Raw genomic sequence first — 25,666 nt, forward strand, 5'->3', positions numbered from 1 at the left:
TCATGAACCTCTGGGTTCCTCCTTGTGAAGTCAATAATCAACTCCTTGGTCTTGTTGGCATTCAGTGAGAGGTTGCTGTGGCACGACTCAGTCAGATTTCCAATCTCCCTCCTCTACGCTGAAACATCACAACTTCTGATTCAGTCAATGAGAGTGGTGTCATCAGCAAACCCAAGCATGGCACTGGAATTGTGCTTAGCCTCAGTCGTAAGTATAAAGTGAGCAGAGCAGGGGGCTAAATACACAGCCTTGTGGTGCGCCTGCACTGATGGAAATCATGGAAGAGATGTTGCCAACCCAAATTGGGTTGGAGTGAGAAAATCGAGAATCCAGTTGCACAAGGAGGTATTGAGGCTAAGGTCTTGCAAACTATTGAAGGTTTGGGAAGAGGCCAAGAGGATTTTTGCTCCCAAAAGTTTCAGCCCATAATGTCAACTGTTTATTTCTCTCCATAGATGCTGCCTGACTTGCTGAGTTCCTCCAGCATTTTGTGTTACTCAGTTTTGGTTCTTTTGGCTTTACTCAAAATCAACAGCATGCCAAGCTTTTCCAAATCATAAAAAAGGACAAATTGAAATGTTGACATGTTTTTCTTGCCTTTGGTATTTCAATTTGATTGCACGTGGGGCCCTCCAGTAAACAAATTCATTTTTAATTAATCTTTCTATTTTTGAAAATGGAAAAGATAAATGGCTTCACATGTACTCCTTGATTAAAGAATGTTCTATTTATAGAGAAAAACAGCATGGAAACAGGCTCTTCAGCCCACTAAGTCTACACTGACCACCAATCACCCATTTACTCTAATATTAATCCTTTTCATTGTCAGCTTTCCCCATTTCATCACCCATGGCACCTTATGGAAAATTAACACAGCCAATATCTACATTTTAGTTTCTTTGTGAACTTAGCAATTCAACAATTCTGACTTATATTGCTTATGGTATCAGTATGAGTTTAAAAGGCCTTCTCCTAGACACTAAGGGCAAGATTTTCCAGTTTATAAACTGCAAAAAAAAAACAGTATATGGATTCCAAATGCTTATATCTGTGGTTTTACTGGAATGCACAAGTACAGAAAATCATCTTGCTTAGTTAACAACAACTTTTGGACATAGGTGTCATCTTTGTGGACAAAGTATAAGTCTTTGTGTATGTGCCTTGATTTTTGCCTCAAAAGACAATGTACCGACTTACCTTTAAAGCATTTCAGCCAAAGATACATATTATGATTACTGAAATCCCTTCTATTACAACCTCCAGTAATACTTGTACACTAAAAAACTCGATATACCTGCGTCATTCTCGCGGCGATCAACTTCATCATAAACATCCATCGCAAGTTCTTCAAAAAGTCGGTTATTCAGCTGCACATAAAGCGAACATATAACAATTTACAATTAAATTTTTAAAAAGTATTGCCCAATCAGAAACCAAGTAATGTTGTATTGCATTGATGAGGTTCAAAAGACGGTTTGTCTAAGCTTGCAATAAACTTATAATTAACAGAGTAAATAATTGCAACTTATTTTAAACTCTTAGAAGTATGTCATTCACTCAAGAAAATTAAAATCTACATCGTTTGATCTGTGAGCGCACTTTTAATTTACTCCATTTGATTTTGCCACACAAGCCTTTGTGATGCTTTCTCATTTATAATTCAAGGACAACAATATTATCTTATGTTTTCCCAAAGCCAGTTTATCAGCTTCAACAGACATTGCTATCTGTTGATAGTGAAAAAAAGATAAATCTGTAGACTCCTGGAGTAGGAGTACATCTACCCACTGTGAGAACTATGCTTGAGTGTTATTTTTATTTCTTTCTCACTTCCAAGGACTTGTGCTTTCTTCCAGCTGGTTTATCAAAGGGACTGCGTTTTACTTGTACTTCCACAGCAGGCATTGTGGCAAGGCGCAGGGAGGTTATTGACCTGCTGTCCATTAGCTGCTTTACACTGTTTCAGATTTGCAGCTTGTGTCACATTTTACTTTTAGTTGTTGTGGGCGCAACGCACAACAGGCCTTACAAATAATCATGCAGAGCCAGAGTCTGGCAGGGTTTTGCCTGCCAAATATTTTGCACTTCCTAAAAGGGATGCCTGTCCCATTTCCAGTTCTGCTGATACTGCCAGGGTTCCCATGATGCCTTGGTCTCTCCCTCCTATGCCATTAAAGGTGTAAAGCAATAGGAACAGCAGAGCAAAGTGAAAATATGAACTATACACACAGACACATTCATCAATATCAATGCTAATATTCTACCTCCAGTACTATCCCAAGATCCTTAGTTCATAAGTCTACAGATCTCTGTTTTCAATGAGCTTGCCTGAACCTCTATAACTCTCTGGAGAAGAGAAATATACAAGTTCACCACTCACAGTAAAGAAACTTCTCTTCCTTAGTCCTACAATTTTAAAACTGTTTTTCTCTCTTAAGACTGCTCTGCAAGGGGAAACATCCTCAATCCGAAAGTGCACTCCCTGACCAAGATTCCTCAGCTAAAGAAACACCCCCTTCTTGTATTTAGACTTTCAGAACCCTAGTTTCAAAGTGACCTCCTCTACCCTATACAGAATATAGCTCTAACATTGTCACTCTTCACACAACTTCACATTCATGAAGTAATCTCATACATCCTCACCTCTATTCCATCTTTTCACAGTATGGAGGGCAAAATCATACACAGAACTCCACATGATCTATGAAGTCTGCATATAACTTAATGAAATATCTCCTTTCATAGTCGAGGATAATATATCCATTTACCTTAATCACTTGTGCAATTGCATGCAATTGCATGTTGTGTTGGCGCGTGGCCAAATGGTTAAGGCGTTCGTCTAGTCATTTGAAGGTCGCTAGTTCGAGCCTTGGCTGAGCCTTGAGCAAGGCACTTAACCACACATTGCTCTGCGACAACACCGGTGCCAAGCTGTATGGGTCCTAATGCCCTTCCCTTGGACAACATCGGTGGCGTGGAGAGGGGAGACTTGTAGCATGGGCAACTGCTGGTCCTCCATACAACCTTGCCCAGGCCTGCACCCTGGAAACCTTCCAAGGCGCAAATCCATAGTTTCATGAGACTAACGGATGCCTATTAAATTGCATGTTAATCTCCATGACCTGTGTACAAGCACAAGTACATCAATACTCACCATTTGCAAATTTTCTTGCATGTGTATCAAAGTGGGTGTTCTCACATTTTTCCCACATGGTATTCCAACTGCTTTGTTCACCCTTCCCATTATTCAAAAAACAGGTATATGAAATCTGAACATTATCTACTGGCTTCTAGTTTTGACTACAGAATAGTGAGAATTATAGGATGAGATTTATCAGAAAATAACAATAACCTCATCATTTCATACAACAGAAATAGATTTCTTCAGTCCCTATAAATTTGTGACCTTGATTTAAGTTCTTATTTGGCAATTGAATATAGCTCATTTAGATGTTTTAGCACACGGATTTGACTGACAGCTTCAAAATGCTGGAAGCCCAATGGAAAAGTGTTATTTCGGTGCATTCCATGTCGTTACAAAGCAAAACTGTGATTTGAATAGATTTACAAAAAAAAAACCTGTTATCATTGAGGGTAGTCCATGACCTTGCACTGTTTTCTTATGTCTTTAGTAATTATCTCAATAGGGAATGTAGTAAAAATGCAGCAGCAAGAACTCAAAGTGAAAGCACTCAGATGATATTCTACTGAGTCTCTAATGAAACCCACATATAGTGCCTGAAATGACCGCTACTTTTTTACATTCTACCTCTGCTTCAAAGATCCAATCATTCATTTTCTTAAAAGAAAAGCAATGATTACCATCTAGCCATAGAGAAGATTCTATTCAACTCACTCAGCCTAAGGTTGTATACCTAAAATCAAGGGTTCAGGGGAATTCATTACCATCACAAATCAAAAAGCCGATGTCAGAAAAAGTCAGATCAGCTAGCATCTATGGAAAGAAACAGAATTAACGTTACAAGCTGATGACCAGTTCTGATAAAAAGTCATCAACCTGTAATATCAACTCTTTCTATGAATGCTGCCGAACATGTTGAGTGCTGCTCATAATTTCTTGTTACAGATTTCTAGAATCTGCAATTGTTGTTTTTGTTTACAATGATAGCTTGGCATCAAATTCTTTTCAAAACTCTTAAGCAGCATAACATTATTGGCTGAATACACTCTGAAATAAGATACCTACAGCAAATCAAAGCAATCATCAGAAAGGGTACTCATACAATGGGTTTGCTCTGCACCACCGAGTGTGAGAATAAAATTATTTATGCAAATCTTTTTGGCGATGTTAAGAATTTTTTGCCATTTGTCTAAGTATCCCAAGGCTTGGTTCTAGGGACCTTCATTAATCCCCAGTGTCCCATATTAGAAAAGGTGCATGTGCAAATTTTGACAGGATAAGATCTAGCTACAAATACTTTTCACTCTCTTGCTTGTCGCATTGGAACCCCCAGCTCAACATAAACCCTCACTGGAACTGTGCCTAGCTTGGCATGGTACCAAAAGTCACCTGTGAAAGTTGTGGGAAAAGAAACATACTTAAAATGACAAATGCAGTAATTTTACACAAACCATAATATCAGTAGTTCTTACTGCATGTACAGATAGAAAATAAATTTGTGATTATTTCAGAAGAATAAATTCCATTAGAACCAAGTGCAGGAAGTCTTAAGAGTCATGGGTGGTGGTTTCTAAATTTGGTTCATGACAAACGGAGTTGTGAAAATTTTGAGGCAAAAGTACCATGACTGAGATGAATACAGAATAGTTAAATGCAACAGACAAGTAAAATTGGAAACTACACAATTAATAAAAACAATTATAACACACAAAAAGATTCAAGCATTACTGAGTTGCAACGTTTTATCTATTTGCATAGTTAAGCAAGGAAGCTCAAAGCAAGCTACATAATCTACAAAATATTAAAAGTATTGGAAATGCAATAGCTGCAACTAAAAGAATCTCTAGTTAAGTCCTATTCAATTGTTTCAGATCCCAAATGATATGTTGTGTAGATATTGCATTTTTTGTTTATTGCTCCAATTTTAATACTTACGTAACCTACAAAAGGAAATCGCAATATATATATATATGAAATATGGGAAACAATTTGTCAGAGAGAAATATATTCATAGTAATGCAAAAGTATTGTTTATTCATAACTTACTGCTTGAAGTTTCTTTTTGGCTGCCTTAGCTAGTTCTGATAAGTCCAAGCTACTGAAGAGAAACATGAAAAGCACAACTCAGGAACTTGGTCAATAAAACATGCATTGATAACAATATTAACTTTCAAATGGAACCTGGTACAAATGCTCAGGATGAATCATTGACTCTATAAAACTGTTCATTACAAACACTCAGAAATTTAGAATACAAGGGACTACAAACAACTGGAGATAAAGCAATGCTTCAAAAGTTTATCTGGTTAAGTTTCCTTTGCAAACGTGTGTGACTTAAGAGATGGATTGGTTTTGGAACTGAAATACTAATAGTGTTACTTAACAGTAATTTTATTCAATGACAACTTACAACCTGATATCTTGAGTATAGCAGCCACTGTTAGTGGAATCCTGTTAATGTACTGCTTTGGCGATCAGTTCAATTTGTCACCCATACATTTACAACAAACATACATAATTTTAAAAGTACCCATGCATTTTCTGTGCCCTTAGTTAAGGGTGAACAATACTTTGGATTAAATATGGCAAAAAGGACATACATCTCAAAAATTTTTTCCACAAAGCCACATAATAATATTTCATCAGTTCTAAAAGTGTTTATAACTGAGTATGCACATTCTCTGTGACTATGTGTGTTTCCTTTCATTTCCCAAAGCTGTGCCAAAATAAGATTACTTCAAGATTAATTTAAATAGGCAACTGATGGTCAACATGGACTTGGTCTATTCTGTGCTGTGTGATTTCATGACACATTAATTTGGTGGTCTAGAGGAGTTTCCTGTGTTAACTCTGAATTATACAGGGAAACAAATATATCCCCAAATTAAGCATGCATGCTCTATCTCCCAGAAAGGGGATAATGGGGAGGAGATATGATTTTGCACATCAACCAATTGGCTCAATCAAGTAATGTACTGTTTTTACTCAAGAGTAACTGTCAAACTAATAATAATCCTTCTAAAAATGAATAACATGTCACTTGGAAAGTAATCACTTAAAATTAAATGGAGACAAATACTCATAAGCATTAATTACTAAATGGTTTGAGTCAAAAATCTGTTGAAGTTCCTTGATGTCAGCTTTTCAATTAATAAAATTACAACAAAGTGGTTGCTTGAAATATGGGCTCCACGCACACAAGTCCAAAGAAAAATCTAAAGAACAATGTATGAAATGAGCATGTTCCAAATTATAATCCATTTTAGATTTGAATTTTGCTTATTTGAATACAAAAATCCAAGGCAAGCAGCATGTGGTATATTTCTGAACTCACAAAACTAATTTCTGATGTAGAATTAGCTACTGAGGGAAGAATCCTAGAGGTTGCAACTGAAGGATTATGGAGCAGTTCAACAAATTTCAAAGGGAGTGAAAAAGGGTAATTATAATGATAAATTATAAAGAATGACTGTTCTTAAACAATACTGCAATTTTATGACTCTGGATTCTTGCATGCACATTTGTAGACCTCAACTTTACATATAAAGTTATGAGTGCAATTACATTATTTTTTTCCTGTGGTGGTTAATGTAAATTTTAAAAAAACTCGCAGCACTTGTTGGTTGCTTGCATAACATTGAAGATGTAATGAAGAATGTTTTCAGTTTAAAAGATAGTGTAATTTCTCTAATGATTATTTGAAAGTATTCTGAACAGAAGTAACAGAGAAATTCAATAAGTTAGCTTTTCTAGGAAGATCTACTTTTATGTTGCCAACTCTGTCTACTCCAGGGGAATGGTGAATAACTCTAGCTGTAAAGCATCACTTCTGTTCCATTCAAGTTTTGTTTTCTGATTCGATACACTAGTTGGGAGTGTATCTTCTACAACATCCAAACAAAAAAGAAGGAACACAAATTATAATTTAGAGAGGTTATGTTGCATTACTAGTCTCAAAAGGCCAGCCTACGTATTGGCAGTGGAAACTGCATTTCGCCTGCAGCAAACAGCAGCATGACAATATTATTGATTCAAAAGTTACAACAGTAACATTGAAAGTTATTGAATCAGGAGTCTAAAATAATTTGGCTTACAAATTTTCAAAACTTCTTTCCCAAAATCATTTAGCTAGGTTATAATTTATCTTTATTTTTCTCGACACTAGGGGTTCCCAACATTTCTTGTGTCACAGGCCAATGCTATTGTGCAAGGGGTCCATAGATCCCCGGGTTGAGAATCTCTGCTCTAGACTTTCCTTCACTGGTATCTAAAGCATCTCTTACAATTCTGATTTTTGAAACTGATTGCAAAGCAGTCACATTTCAACATCGGAGGCTCATCTGTATTCTGCTGAATCTGCTCTCATAGTTCCTTCCTCACCTCTAACAAAAAGAAAATCACATCATGAATGAACAATTCCAAACTAAGTTCTTTATTTTGTTATAATAGTGTACTTGACAGAAGTGTGACCACATCTTATTCTTCACTTATTTATAGATTGATTTTAAAGAAATTTCCATATCACCGAAGTGCTGAGGTATATACAACCATAGCACATAACCAGAAGGATTCTTTTCAATTCTGAAGCTTTTGAACTTTCACTCCAAAAGAAATCACAGATGTGGTATCAGTATTACAAGATTAGAGGCATGTTGGCAAACAAAACATCTTCAATATTATCAAATAATTAAGCCTGGTTAGGAGGAGGATTTACATCTTTAGTTCAGTTACCTGTTCACAACCTCATACAAATCACACCTATTTAAGAACAGGAGTGACCTTTTAAATTGTTTCATGAACACAGGGATTGAACTTTGATTCTCTTACATTAAACAAGTTTAAAATTTGGCTGCATACATCAAAGTTGCTGGTGAACGCAGCAGGCCAGGCAGCATCTATAGGAAGAGGCGCAGTCGACGTTTCAGGCCGAGACCCTTCGTCAGGACTAACTGAAGGAAGAGTGAGTAAGGGATTTGAAAGCTGGAGGGAGAGGGGGAGATGCAAAATGATAGGAGAAGACAGGAGGGGGAGGGATGGAGCCGAGAGCTGGACAGGTGATAGGCAGAAGGGGATACGAGAGGATCATGGGACAGGAGGTCCGGGAAGAAAGACGGGGGGGGGGGGGACCCAGAGGATGGGCAAGAGGTATATTCAGAGGGACAGAGGGAGAAAAAGGAGAGTGAGAGAAAGAATGTGTGCATTAAAAAGAGTAACAGATGGGGTACGAGGGGGAGGTGGGGCCTAGCGGAAGTTAGAGAAGTCAATGTTCATGCCATCAGGTTGGAGGCTACCCAGACAGAATATAAGGTGTTGTTCCTCCAACCTGAGTGTGGCTTCATCTTTACAGTAGAGGAGGCCGTGGATAGACATGTCAGAATGGGAATGGGATGTGGAATTAAAATGTGTGGCCACTGGGAGATCCTGCTTTCTCTGGCGGACAGAGCGTAGATGTTCAGCAAAGCGGTCTCCCAGTCTGCGTCGGGTCTCACCAATATATAAAAGGCCACATCGGGAGCACCGGACGCAGTATATCACCCCAGTCGACTCACAGGTGAAGTGATGCCTCACCTGGAAGGACTGTTTGGGGCCCTGAATGGTGGTAAGGGAGGAAGTGTAAAGGCATGTGTAGCACTTGTTCCGCTTACACGGATAAGTGCCAGCAGGGAGATCAGTGGGGAGGGATGGGGGGGACGAATGGACAAGGGAGTTGTGTAGGGAGCGATCCCTGCGGAATGCAGAGAGAGGCGGGGAGGGAAAGATATACTTAGTGGTGGGATCCCGTTGGAGGTGGCGGAAGTTACGGAGAATAATATGTTGGACCCGGAGGCTGGTGGGGTGGTAGGTGAGGACCAGGGGAACCCTATTCCTAGTGGGGTGGTGGGAGGATGGAATGAGAGCAGATGTACGTGAAATGGGGGAGATGCGTTTAAGAGCAGAGTTGATAGTGGAGGAAGGGAAGCCCCTTTCTTTAAAAAATGAAGACATCTCCCTCGTCCTAGAATGAAAAGCCTCATCCTGAGAGCAGATGCGGCGGAGACGGAGGAATTGCGAGAAGGGGATGGCGTTTTTGCAAGAGACAGGGTGAGAAGAGGAATAGTCCAGATAGTTGTGAGAGTCAGTAGGCTTATAGTAGACATCAGTGGATAAGCTGTCTCCAGAGACAGAGACAGAAAGATCTAGAAAGGGGAGGGAGGTGTCAGAAATGGACCAGGTAAACTTGAGGGCAGGGTGAAAGTTGGACGCAAAGTTAATAAAGTCAACGAGTTCTGCATGCGTGCAGGAAGCAGCGCCAATGCAGTCGTCGATGTAGCGAAGGAAAAGTGGGGGACAGATACCAGAATAGGCACGGAACATAGATTGTTCCACAAACCCAACAAAAAGGCAGGCATAGCTAGGACCCATACGGGTGCCCATAGCTACACCTTTAGTTTGGAGGAAATGGGAGGAGCAAAAGGAGAAATTATTAAGAGTAAGGACTAATTCTGCTAGACGGAGCAGAGTGGTGGTAGAGGGGAACTGATTAGGTCTGGAATCCAAAAAGAAGCGTAGAGCTTTGAGACCTTCCGGATGGGGGATGGAAGTATATAGGGACTGGATATCCAAGGTGAAAATAAAGCGGTGGGGGCCAGGGAACTTAAAATCATCGAAAAGTTTAAGAGCGTGAGAAGTGTCACGAACATAGGTCGGAAGGGATTGAACAAGGGGTGATAAAACAGTGTCGAGGTATGCAGAAACGAGTTCGGTGGGGCAGGAGCAAGCTGAGACAATAGGTCGGCCAGGACAGGCAGGTTTGTGGATCTTGGGTAGGAGGTAGAAACGGGAAGTGCGGGGTGTGGGAACTATAAGGTTGGTAGCAGTGGATGGGAGATCCCCTGAGCGGATAAAGTCGTTGATAGTGTGGGAGACAATGGCCTGGTGCTCCTTAGTGGGGTCACGATCGAGGGGTAAATAAGAGGAGGTATCCGCGAGTTGTCGCTGTGCCTCGGCAAGGTAGAGGTCAGTACGCCAGACTACAACAGCACCCCCCTTATCAGCGGGTTTAATAATAATGTTAGGATTAGTGCGGAGGGAGTGGAGAGCAGAGCGTTCCGAAGGAGTGAGGTTGGAATGGGGACAAGGTGCGGTGAAGTCGAGACGGTTGATGTCCCGTCGGCAGTTGGCAATAAAGAGATCCAGAGCAGGCAGAAGACCAGAGCGGGGTGTCCATGAAGAAGAGGAGGGATGAAGACGGGAGAAGGGGTCATCGGTGGGGGTGGAAGAGTCCTTGCCGAAGAAGTAGGCTCGGAGACGGAGACGGCGGAAGAAAAGTTCCGCATCATGGCGAACACGGAACTCGCTGAGGTGTGGGCGAAGGGGGACAAACGTGAGGCCCTTACTGAGAACAGAGCGTTCTGCCTCCGACAGTTGAAGGTCGGAGGGGATGGTAAAGACCCGGCACGGATGAGAGCTGGGATCAGAGGGGGGAGGGGGGAGGCTGGGGGTGTCAATGGAGAGGGGAGGGTTGGGGTGAGAGGAAGATGGAGCCTCTGAGGGCCCAGGAGTTGACTGGTTCATGACTTTATTTTTAATATAGCATTCAACTACAACAATATTTCTAATCAAGTGACAATACTTACACTTAAAAACTAACCAATTTATAGGTCATATTTAAAATTAGCACTCCATTTATGTTTCTGACACGTTCAAGAGATAACTTTTTCCTTTATCACCAGTAGATGCACAGCAAATAAACACCTGTAATTGTCCTCTTGGATATGCATGATCCATTTTAACACTCCTTAGCTTTCATTAGTCTTCAAGCGTGGAGAGTCTGGTGCCAAAACTTCATAAAACTTAGAACATTTGGCAATATTTTTGAATAAAAAAAAGGATTACGCTGGAACAAAGTAAAGCATTAAGGATAACAACTTTCAAATTCCGTTCAGTTTGAGATTCTTGCAGAATGGGAAGGACAACATAATTGAAAGTGGGAAAAAAACTAGAAAGAATGCCTGAGAATTAGATGGGAGGCATGAAGTGCTAATACTGTTATGTTGCTAAAAATAATAAAGCAAAATCTTACAACTGAGCTAAACTTTCATTTAAGCAATCAATATTGGACGGAAACACACCGATGAATAGCCCCTTAGATAAGAAAATGTTGGCTAGCTGCATTGTGTGCTATTCATTCTGGATCTCTGCTCCTACACATTGCAATGCGAAGAACATTCAAGGGGTTATATATTTGCAGATTGACCTTTTACCGAGCAAAAAAAAAGGTACAACATAGATTACCCAGCTGTAGCAATGGGTGCAATTTGTATCTGGCCACTTGTTTTTATACTAACTGGAGTTCCTGCAATTAGTACATTAAATGGCTGTCTTCGTTTGATTTTTCATTTTTGATATAGATTTATGCATTTATTGACAATTTAGTTTTATATTTTTTATAGTCTTAATTATTTTAAATGGCTCAGATATGCTGGGGCAGGAGCTTTGGGTATCAGTGACCAGAGTTCACTCCAACCATAGAGTGGCTATAGAACCAAGGACAATGCCTCAAGGTTGTGGTAAGCCATATTTTCTGATAACAGAATTTTGATGATGAAGGGGACAGGGTGGGAGTTTCACAAACCTCCATGTAATATCTTGCGATATTACACGATAAGCAATATCTTGTTATCGTGATAGTCTTCAAGTATGACACAATGCAAAAGATTTCAGAAAACAATCAGGCAAACTATGAAATACCCTGGAAAAATTGGACCATGACAAATTATGTGCAAGTACTTCACTTTGTTAGGTAATCAATTTAAAACATCAATCAAGCACAAGCATTTTAAGTACCTGGTTACAGAGGTTAGGGTGGATGTTGTATTTTGGCAAGAAATAAATCACAGGCAAGTAGTACAGAGAAGTAATGTTCTATGTTTATGTAATATTGGCATGCTTCAAAAACAAATGGAAGATCTAAATGAAATGAAAATACCTCTGGGTCATGCATTTTTGCCGTGTTCTATTTTCCAAGGAATGCAAAGGAGGAAAAACAGGAAAATCTGTTAGAATAAGCAATTTGTGAGAACCTAAGAGTATTTGTGGGTCATCTGTTACTTCTCAGATTCAACCTTGAGATAAAGATGGATAAAGATAAAAAAAACCTGTTCAATCACTACAATTCTGTTGCTGCATTAACGTGGAACATAATAAAAGATGAAACCTAGAGGCAATTTCTGCAACAAAATACTGGTGTGATTATTTGCATCACCATCTGTTTATATAAGAATACATAATGACAGCAGAAACTCATTCCATTTTATTTGCACTATAGAGCAACAAAGTGCACTGCTCCAAACTTTAGTTCATATGCAATGCAAACACATTTTGGTAGTATACTGCCAAAGTGAGACTGTTAGAATTTTAGGAGCCATTTACACTTATAAAAGTCAGGAATTTAAGATGCTCAGGAAGCTGTGGAATTAAAATAATAAATAATGTGACAGGATAATAAATTCATAAAACACACACAAAATGCTGGAGGAACTCAGCAGGCCAGGCAGCATCTATGGAAAATAGTAAACAGTCAACGTTTTGGGCCAAATCCCTTCATCAGGACTGGAAAAAAGATAAGTTACAGCAAGAAGATTGGGGGGGGGGGGAGGGAGGAAGTAGTACTAGGTGATAGATGAAACAGGGAGAGGGGGAGGGTTGAAGAGCTGGGAAGTTGATAGATGAAGGAGATGAAGGGCTGGAGAAGGGGGAATTTGATAGGAGAGTGTAGAGGCCTTGGAAGGAAGGGATGGGAAAGGAACACCAGAGGGAGATAATGGTGAAGTGGAGGGCAGGGAAGGAGTGGGCAACTACCAGAAGCTCGAAGAAATCAATATTCATGCCATCAGGTTGGAGGCTACCCAGACAGAATACAAGATGTTGATCCTGAGTGTAGCTTCATCGCAGCAGTAGAGGAGCCAATGAACTGACATGTCGGAAAGGGAAGTAGAATTGAAGGGTGGCCACTGGGAGATCTTGCCATTTCTGGCGGACGGAGCGTAGGTGTTTGGTGAAGCGGTCTCCCAATCTACGCCGGGTCTCAAGATATCCAGGAGGCCACACCAGGAGCAACGGATTCAGTAGATGACACAAGCAGACTCACAGATGAAGTGTCGACTTACCTGGAAGGACTGCTTGGGGCCCTGAACAGCAGTGAGGGAGGAGGTGTAGGCGCAGTTAAGGTACTTGTTCTGCTTGCAAGGATAAGTACCAGGAGGGGTTATCAGTGGGGAGGAATGAGTGGACAAGGGAGTCGTGTAGGGAGTGGTCTCTGTGGAAACCCAGGGGATGGTGAGGAGGGAAAGATGTACTTGGTGGTAGGATCCTGTTGAAGATGGCGGAAGTTACAGAGAATTAAGTGCTGGATGCGGAGACTACTGGAGTGATTGGTGACGACAAAAGGAACCCTATCCCTGGTGGGGTGGTGGGAGGATGGGGTGAGGGCTTTTTTTCCCTCCAATAGGTTCCAGTTGTTGGAACCTAATCATCAGAATCACAGGAAAGGAATTAATTTAAATTAACTCATGGCATACCCTTTCCTCCCCACAACCTCTTCCCAGAAAGGATTTAATTAGTTTAAGTTCATAAAGAAATTAATTGTGTAACCTGGTCCACTTTTAAAAAAAACTAATATACATAAAGATATTTATGCATAGTACAAGATTTTTTGTATAACAGAAAAATAATTCAGCTATACTTTCATGTATGCATTTAGAGATGTTAAATTATTTAGTATATGGGTTTAATGTGTGAAATAAAAACGAAATGGTGGAAACAATGAAAGTGTGAGCTGATTTTCAGCTCAGCAAGGGAAATAGGGCACATGAGTTCAAGTAACAGAAGAAGCAACTTAACCTCTTAACCCATCAGAAAGAATGAAAAGATTTTGAAAACGATTCTGAAAGACAGAGCCAAATGTAAATTCCAAGAAGTTAAATTTGGTTCAGAAGATCAAGTTAAGAAAAATAAAGACTAAATTAAGGAAACAAAAGCTAATATGGCTTTAACATTAATGTTTAACTTTTAATCTTTTAAAAGTATTGTGTTAATTACTGTCACAATACTTCTAAAAGATGCTAAATGTTAAACATCCCTAGACTTGAAATGGCAAGATTTAACTTGGTTTTAACTTGTATCCCAGATAAAGACAGAAGCTTTGCAGCATTCACAATGCATTTTACGGGAGACATGTTTGAGAAGTTGCTGGCAAACAGATAGCAATTTTGGATGTTCATTTGCCACACTCTTAAGTCATTACACCATTTGTGCATAAATAATGGAGATGTAAATAGCCTCACTATTATATTGAGAGAAAAATCTGGCCTATTATTGCATGATCATTAAACAATGAAATGCTTCACATCAACATACTGTATATAATTGAATTAAAGAAAAAACATGCTTCTGGCTTTTTTCCTTAATCCTCCAGAATGAGCATGCCAAACATATTTTCCCACAAAGATTCCCTTATTGAGAATTCTGAGAAAGAGAAAAAAGCTTGTTTGCATACATTCTCAACCATTTATGGCCTTAGGAACATTTTTCAACAACTTGAAAATATTCTTCAGATCACATATCTGACAAAGTAATTAAAATCAGACATAGTGTTATTTGCTAAAATCTTCAAAACTTTGTTATAAACATGCATTTTCAGCAATTGAAAGCAATCCTTCACGGATATTCAGTTTTAGTTATAAAACCACAAGACACAGGAGCAGAAGGCGGCCATTCGGCTCAACGAGTCTGCTCTACCATTCGACCACGGTTGTGCTTTCTGTTCCTAGACTCTCCCACTATTTAGGAAAGAGATTTAGCTATGGAAGAGATTACTGCACCCTTGGTAATGCTACCGACCACAGGGGTAGTACCAGTTGATTGAAGGGTGGCACATGTTATTCATTGTTCACAAAAGGGAGAAAGGATAACCTTAGGAATTAGATCCGTAACTCTTACTTCGGTGGTGGGCAAGTTATTGGAGAAGATTGCTAGAGATGGGATTTACGAATATTTGGAGAAGTATAGTCTGATTGAGGATAATCAGTATGAGTTTGAGAGGGCAGATCATGCCTCATGAGCCTGATTGAATTATTTGAAAATGTGACAAAACACATTGATGATGGTGGAGCAGTGAATGTGGTGTATATGGATTTTAGTAAGATGCCCCATGGTAGGTTCATTCAGAAAGCCAGGAGGCATGGGACCCAGGGAAACTTGGCTATGTAGATTCAAAATTGACTTGCCCATAGAAAGCATTGGGTAGTTGTAGATGGAGCATATTCTGCCTGGAAATTAGTGACCAGTGGTGTTCTGCAATGATCTATTCTGGGACTTTGACTTTCATAAATGATTTGGATGAGGAAGTGGAAGAGCTGGTTGATAACTTTGCAGATGACAGGAAGGTTGGTGGTGTTGTAGATAGTGTAGAAGGATGTCAAGGGTTCCAACAGGACATTAACAGAATGCAGAGCTTAGTTGAAAATTGGCAGATGGAGTTCACCCCAAAAAAATGTAAAGTGATTCAGAGACTCCCTGCTTCCACAACACTACCTGCTTCTCTGCTCATCTTTATATCATCTGTAAGCTTAGGCACAACGCAATCAATTCCTTCAACACTCCAAACACGCTGGAGGAGCTCAGCAGGCCGGGCAGCATCCGTGGAAAAGATCGGTCGACGTTTCGGGCCGGAACCCTTTGTCAGGACTGTAGGGGGAAGGGGCAGAGGCCCTATAAAGAAGGTGGGGGGATGGTGGGAAGGAGAAGGTGGGTAGGTTCCAGGTGAAAAACCAGTAAGGGGAAAGATAAAGGGGTGGGGGAGGGGATAGGCAGGAAAGGTGAAGAAAGAATAGGGGAAACACAATGGGTAGTAGAAGGAGGCGGAACCAAGAGGGAGGTGGTAGGCAGCTAGGGGAGGGGGCAGAGTGACATAGGGATAGGGGAAGGGAGGGGGAGGGAATTACCAGAAGTTGGAGAACTCTATGTTCATACCAAGGGGCTGGAGACTACTTAGACGGTATATGAGGTGTTGCTCCTCCAACCTGAGTTTGGCCTCATCAGGAGGCCATGTATGGACATATCTGAATGGGAGTGGGAAGCCGAACTGAAGTGGGTGGCTACTGGGAGATCCTGTCTGTTTTGGCGGACAGAGCGGAGGTGCTCGATGAAGCGGTTCCCCAATCTGCGTCGGTTTTCACCGATGTAGAGGAGGCCGCACCGGGAGCACCGGATGCAATAGATGACCCCAACAGACTCACAAGTGAAGTGTTGCCTCACTTGGAAATACTGTTTGAGGCCCTGAATGGTGGCAAGAGAGGAGGTGTAGGGACAGGTGTAGCACTTGCGCTCACAGGGATAAGTGCCAGGTGGGAGATCTGTGGGGAGGGACGTGTGGACCAGGGAATCGCGGAGGGACCGATCCCTGCGGAAGGAGGAGAAGGAAAGATGTGCTTAGTGGTGGGGTCCTGTTGAAGGTGGCGGAAGTTGCGGAGGATAATGTGTTGGATCTGGAGGCTAGTGGGGTGGTAGGTGAGGACAAGGGGAACTCTGTCCCCGTTGTGGTGGCGGGAGGATGGGGTGAGAGCCGAAGTGCGGGAAATGGAGGAGATGTCTGCATTAAACATTTCACCCTTCACACTTAACCCATGGCCTCCAATTTTACTCTCATCCAACCTCAGTGGAAAATGCCGTTGGCATTTACACTATCTATACCCCTCAAAATTTTTATGTACCTCTATCAAACATCCCCTTATTCTCCTATGCTCTAGAGAATAAAGTCCTAACTATTCAACCTTTCCCTATAACTCAGGTCTTCAAGACTTGGCAACATCCTTGTAAATTTTCTTTATATTCTTTCAATCTTATTGACATCTTTATTGTAGGCAAGTGACCAAAACTGCATACAATACTCCGAAATAAGCTTCACTGCCATCTTATGTAACTTCAACATAGCATCCCAACTCCTGTAGTTAATATTTATGAAGGCCAATGTACCAAAAGCTTTCTTTATAACCCTACCTACCTATGACACTACTTTCAAGGAATTATGGATCCGTAATCCCTGCTTCCTCTGTTCTACTGCACTCCTCAGTGCCCTAATGCTCATTGTGTAAATTTTTACATGGTTTCTCATCCCAACATGCAACATCTCACTTGTCTGCATTAAATTCCATCTGCCATTTTTCAGTCCATTTTCCATCTGGTCCAAATCCTGCTGCAAAGCTTTGATAGCTTTTCTCGTTGTCAACTATGCTGCCAATCTTGGTATCATACACAAGTTTGCTGATTCAATTTACTACATTAGCTAGAACGTTGATTTAGGTGACAAACAATAACAGACCCAGCACCGATCTATGCAGCACACCACTGAGGACGGGCCTACAGTCAGAGAAGCAACCATCTACAACCACTCTCTGGCTTCTTCCATGAAGCCAATGTCTAATCCAATTTACTACCTCATCTTGAATGTTAAGCGACTAAACCTTCTTGACCAACCTCCCATGCGAGACCTCAAAAACTTTGCTAAATTCCATGTAGACAACATCCACTGTCTTGACTTCTTCAACTTTCCTGGTAACTTCCTTGAAAAGCTTTGTATCTTTGGTTAAGACACTACCTACCATACACAAAGCAATGCTGACTCTCCTGAAATAGTCCGTCTATCCAAATAGTTTGTATATATCTGGTCCTGATTGAGCGGATGAGACCAATGGTAGGTCCAACGGTAAAGAAGGTGGTCTCTGCAAGCGTTGTGGAGTAGAGCAGGACAAGACACAGAAGATGTCCTGGTCATCCACTGCACCTAGTCCCATCTCCAGCTGCCTCGACTCTGTCTTGTCACTGGATCCAGATGGGAATTGGGAAGAGAGAGTGAGGCTGATGCTGGGCAACTCTCCTTCACTTAAATCCAAATCAAGCACTAGTCTCGGCACCATCAAGCCGGCTGATGGCGCAGTGACATCAGCGCCAGACTCTGGAGCGAAGGTTCCCAAGTTCGAATCCAGTCGGGCTGCTCCCGGGCACGCTTTCCATCCGTGCCGGGTTGAGTGTCGAGCTAGCAACTCGACCTCGTAAAAAGTACTAATGGTGTCGAGGTCTTCATCGGTGACAATGGACGAACCTTATATCTAGTCCCTTAAAATACCTTCCAATAATTTTCCCACTAGTGATGTCAGGCTCATAAGCCTGTAATTTACTGACTCATTTAGAGCCTTTCTTAAACAATGGAACATTAGCTATTGTCTAATCCTAGGGCTCCTGCAATTTCTGCACTAACCTCCCAATGTCCAAAGGAACATCTTGTTAGGCCATGTGGATTTATTCACCCAAATGTGCCTCAAGACAGGAAACACCTCCCTCCTCCTCTAATCTGTATGTGGTCCATGACCTCGCTGTTGCTTTGCCTCACTTCCATAGACTCCACTCGCTGTTGTTTTGTCTCACTTCTATAGACTCTACGTCTTTTGTCCATTTTAAGATGTTTTAGTTTATTCTGTTATTTCCTCAATGAATTCCAACAGATTTGTCAGGCAAGATTTCCCCTTAAGGAAACCATGGTGATCTTGATCTATTTTATGATATGCCTCATCTAATAGTCACCGAGCAAGGTAGTTCTTACAGCAAATTCATGCAAACGTTGAGGATTTCGACTGTCTACTTAGAGGAAAAATAACTGATTGGAGCAATAGATGTTGTTATCTAATGCAAGGTTCAATCTTTCTACAATTTAATTTGCTCTTCCATTGTTTAGAATCCTCTTGGTTCTGCATCTGGCCCAACTGGGTTTGGCTTCCCACCCTCTGTTTTGCTGACCTGGGCTCCATTTCCTGCACAACAGATTTTACTCCCCATGCTCTCGTTAAAGACACGGTTTACAGAAAAATCCGTTATACTCTCCCTTTACACAAAAAGAAACCAAATGAAGAGTGTGTTGGAGTGATAGGAGTAGTGTTCAGCAGTTCAGAAACATCCTCAGTCTGGCACCAAAGTTCCAACTCAGCTAGTTTATCCAGCTTTACTGTATTAGTTTTTAAGATGCTGGCAAATATTAATTCAAGGGTCACTATCAAATCTTCAAAGATCCGCAGGAAGCAGAGAATTTGAAATGCAAACATACTAGTTTCACAATTTTTATATCACAATTTTAATATATTTTTGTGCCTTCCTTTGTGAATGCTCCAAAGTGTAATATTAAATACCGATTGTAATTGAAATGGATCAAAAGTAGGCTCCAAGGTGAAAAGGCAGTTCTAAGCCAGGTAATTACATTAAATCTTGTTTATGGCAATGTGAACCATTAGAATTCTCATAAAGTAATAAAAATCCTGTTTTAATTGTTACTGTTGGGTAATTAGGTGCACTCAAATAACGTTTTGCTTGTAAGGTTGTTCGACAAGCCTGGAGGCAAGGTCGCAAACATTTTATCACCAGTTGTGCATCATCAATGCACAATTGTGGCTGGTGGCGAAACGTCTGTGACCTAGGATTGGTGAACAACTCTATAAACAAGCAGCTAACCTGAGCTACCAATCTTCTCTCACTTCAAGCATCAAGTAATATATATTCTGCAACGGTTGATGCTTTGATGCGGCTACTTGTACAGGGTAGGGGAAAGACGGAATTTGGGATGCTAATGTTTTTCTGCCATTCATTCTTTTGAGGTTCTGTTTACCGTGGATGTCTGCAAAGACAGTATTTCAGGTTGTATACATTCTCTGATAATAAACTGAATCACTTGAACCGCACTGGATATTGCCACAGGACAGTGTATATTTTTCTTCATGCAGTTGTCATTTTGGATGACTTTTCTTTCTTCATGTTTTCAATAATTTTAGGTTGTTCTCAATTTTTTTTTAAAACCTTTTCTCAGATGATCAATATGTTAACCAGACAACTGTCTAAAAGTTTTCATTACAGTCGCTTTTCTAAATGAGGGCTCACTTTTTGAGGTACAACATGACACCAGAGGATGTGGCACTTCTAGCCAGTACTAATAAAATTCTGAATTAGCAATTCATTTTGAATCAGAAAATTTTACTTTAGTAATCAGACTTCACTGTGTTCTTTCGCTAATAATAGGAGTATTAATGCTCGAATTCTAAGCAGTACCTGAAGACACCTTGGGGAAACTATCCTGTAATGCTAAGGGTAAAAGGGAGAGAAATAAAGCCTGGGAGGTGAGATGAAGAATAAGGGCACGGAGAAAAGATGAGATGGGACAATAGAGGTTGGCTTTTTTTATTTTTAAAATGCTGTATTTAAATATCTTCTTGCTTTACTGCTGAATCTCAAAACATGTTCTTTACTTCTACAACTTTGGTTCCCTATTCAGCTATGAATAATCCATAGAGTAATAAAAATATTAACTTAATAACAGGTAATTTGACACACTCAGGTAATTTATTCTGCAACTGTAATGAATATGGCCACAGGATAATGCTTTTTTTTTTCCCCATGCAGTTCTTGCTTGTGCCCGATTTTATTTTTTGTGCCTTTCCTCAGTTTCCAATAATTTTAGGTGGCTCTTGATTTTTTTAAATTATTCCATAATCCTTTCCTTTGGTGCACAGACTGATGTGCTCTTATGATTTGTTTCAAGAAGCCCTATTAAAATCAAACTGGCTTCATTCCACCTATGCGACCACATCGCTTTAAACATGTCAACATTAAAAGGAAATTGCTTTATAGGGTGTGTTGATAATACAAAATGTATACTCACAGCACCCTCTACAGGTGCAAGAATAAGCTTGTTAAAACCCAATCATTTCTATATATAAATTACACCTCTACAGACCTTCAGCATGGAATTTTGTTCAAACATTGCACTAGTACTTTTCAAATGAACCTCATTTTTATTGCATATAACCATAACTACTTAATATTCACATGCACTGAATGATTAAGCCAGAAGGTTACTTCCATCCTATTTTATCAAAAAACCTTAGCAGTATTAAAATTTAATCTTTCAAAATAAAATTAGATGAGTAATCTCAATAAGAAGCCTGTGCCCAACATGGCAATACTGAAATAACTAGATTGCTGTAAAAACAGAAGCTGCATAAGTATCCTTTAGGAGACAAAATCTACATCCCACGCTGGTAAAAGTACAAGTCCAGACCCAGAGCAATGTGTTTGTGCATTAATTACCCTGACCGTCCAAGCAAACTGCTTAGTATCTATGATCAAGACACCTAGTGCTAGGCTTTGGAGTTTGGATTTGGACTCAACAAATCCAGTGTGGGTCAGTCTAGCCAACATTGAAATTTTTTTTTTCAATAAGAGCTATTTACTTGCACTGAAATTAGGAGCTCTTTCAGAGATGTGTCAAGCAAAAGCCTGCCAAAGTCATAACTGCAAACTCACACCTTTCTACAGTAAGGGAGAAACAGCTATGCTCAGAGTGTATAAGGTGTATGCTATAGTAGCCATCAAAACAAACAAGGATTGACTTGCAAATTGTTCACAATACACAATAATTTGACTTGAAATTACAAAGACAGATGCATAAACAAATAATACCGCTGAAGGGAACAGGCATCGTGCTTTTCAAATTTGGAAGGTTAAGGGTATTTCATGGTTTTTGGATTTATTTTTAGATGGTTCCCTTATGTCTTTTGAACAATTATCTAATAAATATAATTTATCAAGAATACATTTTTTTAGATATCTACAAGTTAGAAATTTCCTAAGTACTATACTTCCTTCTTTTCCAATGCTTCCTCCTACATACATTTTAGATACTATAATTAACCTTAATCCATGTCAGAAAGGTGCATCGGCTATGATTTATAATATTATTATGAAACTTAGGAAAGCTCCATTTGACAAGATTAGGGTAGATTGGGAACAGGAATTGAGGTCTATCATTTCCGTGGATGACTGGGGGCAGATTTTACAATTAGTCAATACTTCCTCTATTTGTGCTAAACATTCCCTAATTCAATTTAAAGTTGTTCATAGAGCACATATGTCCAAAGATAAATTAGCTCGCTTTTATTCTCATATTAATCCTTTTTGTGATAGATGTCTGGGGCAGATAGCCTCTTTAACTCATATGTTCTGGTCTTGTCCTACTCTGGAAACTTTTTGGAGAGACATTTTTAATATTATCTCCAAGGTATTGAATATAGATATCTCTCCTCACCCTATTACTGCTATCTTTGGACTACCTAAAATTTCCAGTAATCTTTCTCCTTCAGCCCGTAGAATGATTGCATTTCTTACTTTAATGGCGAAAAGATGTATCTTACAACATTGGAAAGAGCTCAATGTTCCATCTACCTTTTTTTGGTTTTCTCAGACGATATTATGCTTGAATTTGGAGAAAATTAGAAGCAATCTTTATGATTCCTCACTTAAATTTGAACAGACCTGGAGATCTTTTATTCAATATTTTCATTTAATGTAATTTTTTTTCTCCTCTTTTTTTTGCTCCATATTTATATACCCTTCTTGTTTTTTTTTACTGTTTTTAATGGAGGTCGGGATTGAGGACGTGATTTTAAGTTTTTTAACTCTGCTTGGTTCCAAGTTAGCCCATTGCTTTGCTTTGCTTTTTAGTTTAGTTGCACGGTGGGTTTTTTTTGGGGTTTCTTTTTTCCTTTTCTCTATTGGTATATAATATATAAAATTAGTATACTATTATGTTACCTTAGTATGTTATGTTTAAATTACATTGTATCATTTTTTTTTATTAATATCTCCTGTAATTTTATTATATTCTAACAATGTATTAGTGCCTTTATGGCTTACCTTTTTGTATACTTATTCAATAAAAAGATTTAAAAAGAAAGAAAGGGAACAGGCTACCAACTCACAATGGAAGGTCACTTAAGAGATATCATTTGGAAACTAACGAGGCAATGAGACACCTTTGAGCACATTGGACAAACAGAGGCAACAGAACTATGTTAACTGACATAACAAGTCAAGCCTTAGAGATCTTGTTTTGAAATATTTCACATCATGACAGAGATTAAGGTTTAGACTGTTATTGCGCTGTTTCTGGATTTCAGTTCAGCACTCAACATGATTGCCCCGCAGACTTTAATGAACAAACTCCTAGTCCTCAGCCTAAATGCACCACTGTCCAAATGGGTGTTGAACTTCCTAACCAACAAACCTTAGGTAGTCAGGATGCACAACGGTTCCTGCCTCCGCTTCATCCTCAACACTATTGCGAGTACACATCTTGTGCAACCTCCCATGGTTGCAGAACACATTCTACACAAGCAGGAAAGCTCAAACACCCCTGCTTTCTGAGCCTGAAGAGAGCTGGACATCCATACTCACATCATTCTACAGATGAACCGTAGAGAGCACCCTAACAAGCAACGTCACTGAATTGTACAGAAACTGCACTGCAATGGTAACGTAGACTCCAAAATGGATATTCATAACTGTCCAACGCATCCCCAGCTGCAGCCTACCTGCCATGAAGAACATATATACAAAAAGGTGCCATAAAACAGCTAGTAACATCATGAAGGATCCCATCCTCCCTGTTTGTGGGCTGCTTGCCCCACTCCCATAAGGAAGGAGGCTATGTAGCATCTACGCCAGGACAACCAGACTCAAGAACAGCTCCCTTGCCCGAGCAGCACCTCCACACCCTCAATCATCACTACTTTATCATTTCCTGGCAGTCACCTCACGTACAGACACTCCTGTGTCTAGCATTACTTCATGGATATACAATTACTGTATACAGGCTGTCTTATATATTTATATTTATTATGTTTTTTAAGAATTACCTTATTGTTTTTTTTCTGTGTTGCAACAGATCCGAAGTAACAATTATTTTGTTCTCCTTAACCTTTCTGTACTGGAAATGACATTAAACAATCTTGAATTTTGCTATTTAACAAGTCAAGCATGATCACAGGATCATGTAGCCTTTGAAACTCTACCTCATGGGAGTGGAAGCTAGACTGTGTGTACATTTTAAAGCAGAAGTAGATAAATCTCTGATAATATATGAATAGCTACCATGGACATATGGGAATGCAGAGCTGAGATAATGACGAGATCAGCTATGATTTTGTTAAATAGAGTAGACTCTAAGGGCCAAATGACTTACTGCTTCTACCTATTACGCTCTTTAGATAAATGAGACTGTTGGTGCCTGCATGAGACAATATAGAACCACGAACTAACATGAAGTCCCAGGCGATAACCGTTTCCAAAAAGAGAGCAGAAATGATCATCATCTTGTGACACTGTGATCATTAATTTCCTATCAAGACCCTTTGATTGGTTCAGGAGATGCTGGTATTGAGGAGGGAAGAAGGAAAATTGTAGTCAGATCATATGAAACAGAAAGTGAACCAAACCAGCCAGTCACCTTAGTTCCAGGTTTGCGATTACTTGGCAGACAGGTGAACAACAGGATAATCTCCACTTGCTTGAATTGTGTTCTTTTTTAAATTCAAGAGGTCAACACCATCTTTAACCAAACAGCCCATGTGACAATGACCACCCACCTAAACATACTGTCTTTAACAAGATGACTGTAGTTTACTATCTACAAGTTTTACTTCCCAGTACTACTTCAACAGCTCTACTCAAGGTCCTACAGTCTGCCTCTTAAGCCAAATATCATCCTCGTGAGGAAGCATACTATTGTATCACTGGATCACAAACAAAATGCTGTGGGAACTCAGTAGGCCAGGCAGTATCTATGGAAAAGAGTCAACATTTCGGACCAAGACCCTTCATCAGAACCTGAAAAAAAAAGATGAGTAGGCAAAGCAAGAAGATGGGAGGCTTAAAAATAAAACTAGTGGAGTTATAGGTGAGGACAAGAGGTACTGTATTTCTCATGGGGCAGCAGAAGGATGGGGTGAAATGAAATGAAAGAAAAAAATAAAGGACAGCTTTGATGTTGGAGGAAGAAAAGCCCCTTCCTTTGAAGGTGGAGGTCATCTCATTCGTTCTAGAATGAAAAGCCTCATCTTGAGAGTAGATGTGGTGGAGCAGCAGGAACTGAGAGAAGGGGATGGTATTTTTACAAGTGATAGGGTGGGAAGAGGTATAGTCTAGGTAGCTGTGAGAGTCAGTAGGTTTATAAAAGACATCAGTGGATAGACTGTCTCCAAAGACAGAGACAAAGAGATCAAGAAAGGGGAGGGAGTTGTCTGAAATGGACTTGGTAAATTTGAGGGCAGGGTGGAAGTTGGAGGCAAAGTTGATAAAGTTGCTGGACTCAGCATGGGTACAGGAAGCAGCACTGATGCAGTTACTGATATAGCATAGGAAAAGTCGGGGAGTGATACCAGTGTAGACTTGGAATATAGACTGTTCAATGTAGCCAACAAAAAGGCAAACACAGCTAGGACCCAAGTGAGTGCCCATGGCCACACCTTTGGTTTGAAGGAAGTGGGAAGTATGATTTATCACCGGAACTAAAATATTGGAATTCTGTAACAGCACAGGGTATCAGCACACCTTCTCAAAGATAATTAGTGATGGCCATTTCAAGCATTGGCCACACCAAGTATGAAGCAA

At 40.0% G+C, this 25,666-nt stretch overlaps 1 protein-coding gene across 10 annotated transcripts in view; it reads right to left on the bottom strand.

The window, feature by feature from the left end:
• The window catches only part of git1 (G protein-coupled receptor kinase interacting ArfGAP 1), a 233,902-nt gene that overhangs the window by 56,570 nt on the left and 151,666 nt on the right, over nucleotides 1-25,666 (bottom strand). For 8 of the 10 annotated variants that reach the window (XM_063031299.1, XM_063031300.1, XM_063031298.1 and 5 more), the window contains 3 exons: nucleotides 12,111-12,137; nucleotides 5,189-5,240; nucleotides 1,295-1,367 (listed from right to left, as the gene is read on the bottom strand). In XM_063031299.1, coding sequence (XP_062887369.1) covers nucleotides 1,295-1,367; nucleotides 5,189-5,240; nucleotides 12,111-12,137 — 152 coding nt within the window. The remainder of the gene's footprint in view (nucleotides 1-1,294; nucleotides 1,368-5,188; nucleotides 5,241-12,110; nucleotides 12,138-25,666) is intronic. The other 2 variants (XM_063031294.1, XM_063031292.1) reach the window with 2 other exon arrangements.

This window comes from Mobula hypostoma, chromosome 23 (genome assembly GCF_963921235.1).
Source record: "Mobula hypostoma chromosome 23, sMobHyp1.1, whole genome shotgun sequence".
Lineage (NCBI taxonomy): Eukaryota > Metazoa > Chordata > Chondrichthyes > Myliobatiformes > Myliobatidae > Mobula > Mobula hypostoma.